The 9,988-nt window shown below is 45.3% G+C and overlaps 1 protein-coding gene across 1 annotated transcript; it reads left to right on the top strand.

The window, feature by feature from the left end:
• Window positions 1-1,423: 1,423 nt before the first annotated feature.
• On the top strand, window positions 1,424-9,490 carry LOC135809561 (uncharacterized sulfatase YidJ-like). The gene is made up of 7 exons (XM_065322933.1): window positions 1,424-1,608; window positions 3,055-3,604; window positions 4,400-4,571; window positions 6,250-6,501; window positions 7,475-7,641; window positions 8,113-8,284; window positions 9,128-9,490. The coding sequence occupies exons 1-7, from the start codon at window positions 1,494-1,496 to the stop codon at window positions 9,239-9,241; spliced, it is 1,542 nt and encodes a 513-aa protein (XP_065179005.1). The 5' UTR covers window positions 1,424-1,493; the 3' UTR covers window positions 9,242-9,490.
• Window positions 9,491-9,988: the final 498 nt, after the last annotated feature.

Genomic DNA, 9,988 nt, shown 5'->3' with positions numbered 1-9,988 from the left:
TTGGAATGACCCCCTATGCCTATGGGAAATGTGACGGCAGAAGTCTCAACTGGAGATGTGCTGGATAGTGCATGTAATATCATACTAATATTACATCATGTGCATCATGTGGGCAGTGGGCCATGGCGCCATGGGTCGTTGTGTCTGGGTCTTGACTAGGACACCATAAACGCCGGATTTATGCATGGTACTCTTTCGTCGGCCTTGACCAGTTTGACGGAATTAATCAGGTCACGGTCTATCGTTTGTGACCTTGAATTGATGACTCAAGCACTAACACTAACAGACAGGGCGACAACTGATTCTATCTTGATTCTACGTGGTTCTATTCTTCCTACGGTAATTGCTCATTTCCATTGATACTCTGGTCTACCATTGAACGGTTATAATCAGTATAATCAATATTGATATCAGACCCGATTGAGCAACATGGGCTAGGCATAATAATTACATGCATGCACAAAGAAACTGCTCCAGACCATAGACTAGATACTGCCACCACCGACTGCAATGTTGGCACATAACCCCATTACTGGCTACCAAATTTCTTATCTACACATGCCTACAAATTGTCTACTGCAAACTCTGTATTTATACCGTTATGCACAGTTGTATCACGGTTCCTCTGTGCAGATAAAGTAGGCCAATCGTCAATACCGGTATGTACAAGTCCTGTATCATCAAATAATAAAATGATTACATGATGTAGATTCAAGCGGGGTAGTCTTCACTATGTAACTAATGTTACTTGCACTGAATATGGAATAGCAGGTGCTAGACGTTACGAAAAGTGCTGTCATTGCATCTATGAAGTATCATTGATCTGCGCTGTATGGGCGATAGACACTGTAAGTCATGGGCGGTATATACAGGTCAGTGCAGTCTGCAGACCTTGCACAGTAGATGGAGTGTCCCATAGTATACTCATAGATGTATCGTGATCACTGCCAGTGACAGGTATTACTGTATGAGCTAGCTGCGACTTGTAAGTTAGTTGTCACCTGAATACCCCGTGACCCCACAGGACTGCGAGGACTCTTGGCAGTCTTGCTATGATAGACCTAACTACTTGCACACTTCTTATGTCGGCTTACACTCCGCAGACAGAGAGAAATAGACACCGAACTGGTAGACCTACTCCGTAATCACGTAATCGCTGCGATGGCCAGCCCACGATCGAGCCTAGCCAGATCACTCCACGCATACCACGTCATAATGAATATGACAAACTGATGTCATGAAAACCCTGTGTACTTTATGCATCATGACGCCTCATCCACAGCCATACATGCACCGCTAGATAAGGAAAGATGAAAGCTCTGCAGAACGTCGTCTACATCATTCATAATCCACCCAGACTCCAAGCAGACCTCTGCATTGCATGAAGCACAAGACGGCATTCTCATATCTTTGACAGCTACATGTATATCGAACATTACAGTACCAGCAGTGATTGAAAACATACTCTTTACGACTAGGGAATCGTAGCTGCAATGGCTGCCGCCGCAATGTTATTCATTGTGGTGCTGTCATCGTTCAGTTACCTGGGCTGGGCGGCGCGAGCGCCAGGAGACGAGCGTCCAAACTTCGTCATCTACTTGCCAGACGGTAGGAGCAACCACTATTAAATCGACATGTACATTCCATCCATAAATCTATTTTTATCTGAAAATGTGGCAAACTAGACTAGAATGGAGGTGAATAGGAGGAGGTTTGCGGCAAATATTTATCACTCCTACTCAACGAGTACATAATACATGTACCGCTGTATCTGACTTTTCAACATAATGACGCGTGGTTTGATTCTCACTTGTACATGATCATAAACATAATGAGTACATGTATCCACCTAGTTACTTCCTCTAGTTACTACTACTACTGCTGCTACAGTAAAACCTGGTGTAAGCGACCTCTGTGTTTAGCGATCACCTGCTCTCTTAAAGGGGAAGTTAAGGCAAAAATCAAAATTTCACCAGTTGTAGTCTTCGGGGTGCTGAGTCGAATGGTCTTGGTCCGAGAAAGCTGAGACGCTCCCTTCCTACTTGAATCCCAATCGAACTCGCGCACTTCCACCGAAACTGGGTGACTGCGCCCTACGAGATGGGGATTTGTATGCAAAATGTCACTAAAAGCGCCATTTCGTTCTTATAAAAGCACGGATGACCGCGATTGGCCCATATGTTGTAGTCTTTTGGACACTGAGTCGACTGGTTTTGGTCCGAAAAGGCTGCGATGCAGCGTTCGCCCCTAATTCCCAATCGAACATGGTTGAACAAGCGGTCACGTGCTCCTGGGTGCCAAAATCACCTGGTCACCACGCCAGCAGGTGACAACTTTCACACCAAGGTTCAACTCGAGTGACAGGACTGCACCCAAAAAAGGTCAAAACAGGCTGTAAGTTGTACCCTGCAGGCACGGTGACCAGGTGACTGGTGTACGCAGGAGCACGTGACCGCTTGTTCAACCGTGTTCGATTGGGAATTAGGGGCGAACGCTGCATCGCAGCCTTTTCGGACCAAAACCAGTCGACTCAGTGTCCAAAAGACTACAACATATGGGCCAATCGCGGTCATCCGTGCTTTTATAAGAACGAAATGGCGCTTTTAGTGACATTTTGCATACAAATCCCCATCTCGTAGGGCGCAGTCACCCAGTTTCGGTGGAAGTGCGCGAGTTCGATTGGGATTCAAGTAGGAAGGGAGCGTCTCAGCTTTCTCGGACCAAGACCATTCGACTCAGCACCCCGAACACTACAACTGGTGAAATTTTAATTTTTGCCTTAACTTCCCCTTTAACGACCGTTTTTCCATGCACAGACAGTTCTACACAGACACTGTGGGACCTGCTTCTAAATGCCACCTGACTTTAACGACCGCTTTTGCTTGCACCGTGGGGTGGTCACTTAAACCAGGTTTTACTGTACATTGCATGATTACATGGATATGTATGTACCTACTTCAAGTAGGGGTATTACAGACAAACTCATTGATACTAGAGCGTAGGCTAGCAATGGCAAACTATCGTCTGCTTTCTGCATACATAATGGTTTTACAGAAACAAGAGCGGAGAGCATCGGCGTCTATGGTCATCCATTTGTTCGCACGCCAAATTTGGATGCACTGGCCGCTAACGGAACGGTGTTCAAGGAAGCCCATGTTCTGCACACACAGTGTGCACCGAGTCGTTGTGCTATGATCACTGGTCGGTATATGCACGTACTGGGACATCGTACACAGACACATCTGGTGAGAGAGTATGAACCAAACTTCTTCCGCTATCTGAAGGATGCTGGCTATTACGTGTCATGGCATGGCAAGAATGATATGTTCTCACAAGCAGCATTTCCACTCTCCGTCTCAAACTGGACGTCGAAAACAGGTGTGCCAATGGGGAAATCCCCCTTCAAATTCGGTGATGTTGGATACTACAGCTTTCTGTCTGGAAAATCAGACAAGTTTGGAAATGACAGCAGTTCTGGAGATTACCAGGATATCTTGAAGGCCCTGGACTTCATGAGAAACAACCCACCGGAGCCCTTTGTCGTGTTCCTGCCAACGAAAGGCTCTCACCCGCCGTACGGTGCACCCCTGGACTACTTTGACATGTAAGTTTCTCCAATAGACTGTCCAGTACTTGAGTAATATTACATGTTATATTTTGCGCCGGAAAGCAACCAATGGTGCTTCTTTCATGTGCACTGGACTTGTATGTGAAGACATTGTCTGATGGTTGAAACACTGATATATTGTGCAAGGGGGTTGTTTGACGTGCAAGCCAAATGTACTCCATTCCCATGACAATAGTCTGAAGTGGGTTTATGGTCTCCTTATCCAGGTCGATATTAGTAGAAACAACACCCCTTGGTCTCGGCTGTAGTGGTCCTCTGGCCCTGGGAGAGGCGGTCGCCATATCAGAGTGGTTGCCTTGACAGATTTTAATGTAACGATTGTTTGAAGATTCGAAAATGGAGCGAGAGCAGTGTGAATAATTCAAGTGTTACTTGAGACTGGGTTGTTCACACATCCACACATCCATACATCCACACATCCACACCCGTTGAAGATACAACTACAGGAAGTGCATGCCTGCCAACCTTTGCAAATCTGAGATCGGGACAATGACATGCCTAGGCACAGTATATAGTATACAAATCTTGCCAAGGCAAGCGACAAATGCACTTTTGGGTGCCTAGTACCACCCTACGATATCGGGACGGTGGTCCCGGCCAAACCGAGATGGTTGGTAGGTGTGGAAGTGTCCAACCACCTAGCACTAGCACCTTAGCATCCAACCACCTAACACCTTAGCATCCAACCATCTAGCACTAGCACTAACACCTTAGCATCCAACCAACTAGCACGCTAGCATTATTTTTGACACCTGTATGCCCTCTTTGCAGGTATTCTCCAGACCAGGTGGCCAAGCTAGCACCACTACGTCCTCCCAATCTACCCAATAAGCCAAAGTATCATGACGGCATTATCACGTTTCGCGACATGGAGACGCTGAATCAGACAGTCTTCAACAAAATCAACGCGGTATATTTAGGCCGTGTCAGCTACGTTGACTGGGTAAGAAGTAAGATGTGTAAGAAGGCTATCCCTTCTTAGTTTGAAAAGCATACTGGGCTTTTCCTCACCCTGCGAGCTTCCTTACTTCTCATACTAGCACCTCTCTACATACGTAACATGTAGCACAGACTCATTTAGAATAGGGGTGTACACCAGTCCTGGAGATGTCCTAGATAGGACATCACGGAACCCAGCATGCCCCAGCATACATACTATGCAGTTCCCATAGTAATCGTGACACGTGACTCAAAACTTTGTGTCGCGTCCGAGGAAGATGAACATGACTGTCGCACTCAAAACAAACGCAGCGAAGGCCTTTCGTCTCAAAAGTAATTAGTTGTCGTTCTCCTGGTGGCTTGCCTCAAGCGAGTCGAGATTCGTATCTTGCCTCTTGCCTTCACGAATTTTATTTTCCTCGTTGTGGAGTACGCCTGGACAAAGGAACTGGCAAGCGAATCGTTTTGGTCGCATTGAAAATTGCAAGTGCACAAGAGGATTGGCGAAGCAATTTGTGTTCGCACTTTCACCAGAGCAGTAGCTGCTGCTGCGATAAAGTTTTTACTTTCGCCATTGGTTTCAGGCAGCAGAAGGATCTGGCTGAAAGCGATGGCGATACGTCCATGACCACCAAGTCCTGGGTTGATATCCAAGAAAGACCGTCCAAGGTCCAGTTTTAGCCAAGAGCTGTCGTATCCAAGAAATCAAAAACGCCAACAGCAAGCTTCGGCCAAATAATATCTTCCAGGCAGTATTTTATGGGCCTAGCGCCTGCTGCCTCGTCTTCCTCCTCTGCATGGCCAGGTTTGGGGCGAAATGAACGCACGGGGCGTTAAGAAACCAGGGAGTAGTACTACAAAAGGCAAAACATTCAAAATTAGAACCAATCGTTTCCAAAGAAGCGCCGCGTGGCTACGAGAAACCCTACATGAAATCCCCAAATGAAAACGGCCATTCGGTCGGGTATTCGATGGCGAATCGAATATACACTACCTCAATCCCCGCCGATGTCTGATATTCTCCGCCTATTCCCTCAAACTTGACCAATTCGGAAAGAAATCCATCGCCATTACGATCGTGCATCCTCCACATACATTCAGAAATGCTCACGCAGCACTTCTTTTCATCGCGTGTGCGCGACCGACGCTTCCATGACAACTCTGGGACAGGTAACCAATCAGACTCATTCAGAGTGCGATGTCCTAGATAGGACATCTCCCCGACTGGTACACGGGTAGTCGGGTACCCGTGCTACCCGTGAGGACCTCGGGTAGTCGGGTACAGAATAGTACCCGAAAACCCGAAGTCGCAGACGACATCATGTGCAGTGCATGTGTACAAATTCATGTAATACCCTGCATGTCCACCCAGTGTGTAAGGGAAGGGGTGCAGTGTGGTATTACCATGGAAACATTACCCGATTGGGTACCCGTGCTACCCGTGGAAACCTACCCGAACCCGATACCCAAAGAAAACGCTACCCGACTCAGCACTAATTTAGAACCAGTGCTCAGAGAGTGGGTTATGGTCTTCAACAACAGTAAAGAAAAATTGCCATCAATGCGTCTTTTTATGATGTGTATTTTTAAGGCGGTGATTGGCTTTATCATAGAAGTGTTCAAGTCACAGGTAATTCGAAATGGAATTTTCTGTGGTCATGTTCCCTACCGTCTCCTTCCAGATACTCGGAGAACTAGTGAAAGGAATTGATGCACTGCCCGACATAGCCAAGAACACTGCCATCTTTGTGACGTCTGATCATGGAGACTTCAGTGGTGACTATCATCTTGTGGAGAAATGGCCAGGTGGAATGGATGACATCCTAACACGTGTGCCTCTCATCGGTCGGATTCCCGGCGGTGTGAAGGGACATGTGGTGGAGGCTCCAGTCAATGTCTTCGATCTCTTCTACACGCTAACTGTGATGGCTAAGGTAACCAAGGCATGCTTGTTCGGAATCAGATTAGTGTATTTCTAGGCATAAAGGGTGTGCATAGTGGTGCACCATCACGCCATCTGCTTTGCTAATTGTTACACACATACGTGCGATACACTCGACATAAAACGTGCTCTCGATCCGTCAGTGTGATCCACTTGATAGGACCAAGAATTTCTGTATCAAAGATTTGTCAAGAAAACATTTAGCAAGTCCTCTGGTTTCAGAACATTATACGGGCACGCCATTTTAAAAGGTACAAGGGCCGCAAAGACCAGGTTGGGTGAGCAGAAAGTGTTGGTGTTGAGAAGCAGTTACCTTTGTAAGATGTGTGCTAGTGTTTGTTTGGTTAGTGAAAGAAATGAACTGAAAGTTCTGAAAATGTAAGTACGCCAAAGCCGGTTTGTGAAATTAGTATAACAGTACTATGCAATAGTGGTACATGTGCATGTGCATGTGCATGTAAGAGATTGAGATAGGAACTATTACCCACAATCACCAACTGAGCAGCTATGCTCTTCATGTAAAGTTGTACTTTTGGCAGTGAGCCTGATGTTTCTGGTACTTTTCTGCTCTCATGCCTCCTGTTAAAGTTCCGCATGTGGCCTCATAGCTAGCGGGCTAGTCCTCAGCTGTAACTCTGACTTACTCAGTAGTAGTCATGCTTTGCTGTTGTGTATTATGAACAGTCAGACCTCGTTTATCCGGATCCCTCGCCATCCGGAAGAAAATAGCTGGTTATCGATTAACAGCATATGCCATGCATACATACAGTATGTGTGTTCAATTATCCAGTTCCCCCGCCTATCCTGATATTTTTGTGGAAAACGGATGTGTGCGGTTATGCGAGGTCTGACTGAACATGTAATATGCAGAATAGCATGTTGTATGGCCATCCTGCTACTGAGTATCTGAGTACATCTACATATATGGCAGAGTTTTCATTGCTCCAAATTGTATTTCCATGTAGGTGAACGTATCTCACATCCACTTTGCTAAAAGTCTTCTACCCGAGTTGATGGGTGATGCTGGTGATATGAATCGCACAGTCTACAGTGAAGGTGGATATCAATACTTCAGAGAATTTGAAGCAAATGATCCGGAACAACGGCATGCATATGCCAACAAGGACAACTTGTAAGTCTCAAGGTGTTTTCGTGATTCGCATAGCCTAGCTATTTACCGCGCGATGTCATAGCAACAATACAGCCATCGTAGCCTACACACCGCACAACTATGCACATACATTATACACACCGCACAACTATGCACATACATTATACACACCGCACAACTATGCACGTACATTGAGTTCCGAAAGTACAGGGTGTAGTATTCACGTCAACAGCCAGCATGCAGGATGCTCAGTACACTTCAAACTTACCTCTACCAATGGAGTGCACATGTAGCCATTCGTTCAGCTTTTTCAATTGCCAGCTGAAATGAAAACAAATATAAAGTCTGATGTAAACATGAATTTGACAGCGGCGTTTGCGAGTCCATGGAATCATGCAAGAGTAAAGTCTTTGAACGCTGCATTGCAATGATATTACAAAGACTAGTCCTTTACCCAACACTGAATGCTTGGTGTGACTCACACTGTCACAGGTATTACCCACGCGGTCAAGAAGAGATCAAGGAAGGCTGTCCCAGGGCCATCATGGCCAAGACAGCCACTCACAAACTGGTCTATAGACCTGAAGGCGTCAGTGAACTGTACGACTTGGCAACGGACAAACGAGAGCTCAACAATGTCTACAGTGATCCGAATTATCAAACTGTGAGAGGATAGAATAGTTTAAGTTGGCGTGGTTACGGTGCCCAGAAACCAAACACCGGAAGGAAACCTTATTGATCATAACTCTCCTCATTCTCTTTCTAGGGACTTCGTACACTACTCGTTTCTTCAGTGAATCAATTTTGACTGGTACAGAATCAACCAGATGAGAAGACCTGCAACTTTTTTAGCCAGTCAATCCCTGTTGAAAGACTAAACACTCATGTTTGTGGCATTTTGCTGCAGCTGCATTTGCTGTATTTGGTTTTCCTATTACGCGTAAACTTGTCTAACACAGCCGGCATTAGTACATGTATATCCTTCCACGTCAATCCACCCAACTTCATTTGATTGGGTAGGCTGAATAATGATAAATGCAAGAGGAACACTGTGACAAGCAAATAAGATCCCCTGAGCAGTCATATTTACCTGGAAAGTGCATACTTCGAAGTAGTTCTTTGCAGCACCGAGGGACAACATGTCCACATTGCTCCATCATACTCAGTCAAAGAATTACATTATCATTGGCATGTACGAAGTCTGTAATAAACGGAGCAGTGGCAAACAAAAATATCATCTCAATCGTATATTCCTGAGCTCCCGATACCCTTTTATCAGTAGGATTTGACCTGGGATTACCCCGGCGGCACTTACTTACTGTAAGATCAGTACTGTTCACGAACATTTAGTTCTCACAATTTAACGAATTTAAAAAATTGTTAACATTTGAAGTCGTTACGGAAATCATCAGAATTTCACCTCGCTAACCCACAAAATCCGGAGATCGTTAACTTTAATTGACGTTAAAGTATCTGTTGCATTTTTCATTGTGTTGGCTTCCTGTAGGTACGTAAGGCAATGCTGACTGATCTCCTTAAGTTCATGGTTCGAACTGCCGATGTCACACCTGTGCTGGAAGACCCCAGAGGACTACCAAAACCACCTCATGGCAAAAGATAGACTTGCCATTCAACTGCTACACCGTGATATGTGTGCCTGATTCTAGTGTTAAAGTTTCTGTTTTAAATATATTCCCATTTTCTAGTTCTTGTTTTACGGATACATGACTTGCTAGATAAACAACCATTTGCTTTAAGAGGACTGTGTAGCACGTAAATGGAAGAAAACAACTGTTTCTGCAGAATTTCAACTTGAATATGTCATTGCAGAATATTCTTGAAAAATAAACAAGAATTAGATGTAGGGTAATTTTTGTGCACTATACGAACTCAGAAGTAGCCACTTGGGCACTAATAGTAAACAGAGTTGGTAGCTCCTGGGTTGAGCTCACGCTTCCTGTTGTATCAAGTGACTTGACACTTACTTAAAAGTAACTGACTCACGACTGCCATCCTGACCAGACGAGGAGCATGTTGAACGTTCCACATGGCAAACCTGCAAGGAAGCACCACTCCCTGCTCAATACACAGTGTTCCAGCGAATTCATCCCTCACAGCCCTTGTAAGTTTGTATCCCTAGCTTGATATTTGGGCTGCTGCAGCCACTATACATTTAGTGGCTCCTGGAGCATATATTTCATCAGCCTACTCAAGCTCAACTGAAGAGGGGTGAATTCCCCCAAACCGTGTGTATTGAGCAGGGGGTGGTGCTTTCTTGCACGTTTGCTGAGTGGAAGATTCGACATGCAGCATTTTACGTATTTAGATAGCATACTGGTATCATCATGACTGATTAGTGATTATCATG

This window comes from Sycon ciliatum, chromosome 2, assembly GCF_964019385.1.
Source record: "Sycon ciliatum chromosome 2, ocSycCili1.1, whole genome shotgun sequence".
Lineage (NCBI taxonomy): Eukaryota > Metazoa > Porifera > Calcarea > Leucosolenida > Sycettidae > Sycon > Sycon ciliatum.
The sequence above is the reverse complement of the archived record's forward strand: the minus strand, read 5'-3'. Positions and strand labels throughout refer to the sequence as shown.

Excerpts from the sequence above, each read along its gene's own strand:
- LOC135809561 (XM_065322933.1), top strand. The coding sequence starts at position 1,494 with ATGGCTGCCGCCGCAATGTTATTCATTGTGGTGCTGTCATCGTTCAGT. Across the intron at positions 3,605-4,399 it reads CCCCTGGACTACTTTGACAT|GTATTCTCCAGACCAGGTGG; the intron begins GTAAGTTTCTCC and ends CCCTCTTTGCAG. Across the intron at positions 8,285-9,127 it reads GTGATCCGAATTATCAAACT|GTACGTAAGGCAATGCTGAC; the intron begins GTGAGAGGATAG and ends GGCTTCCTGTAG.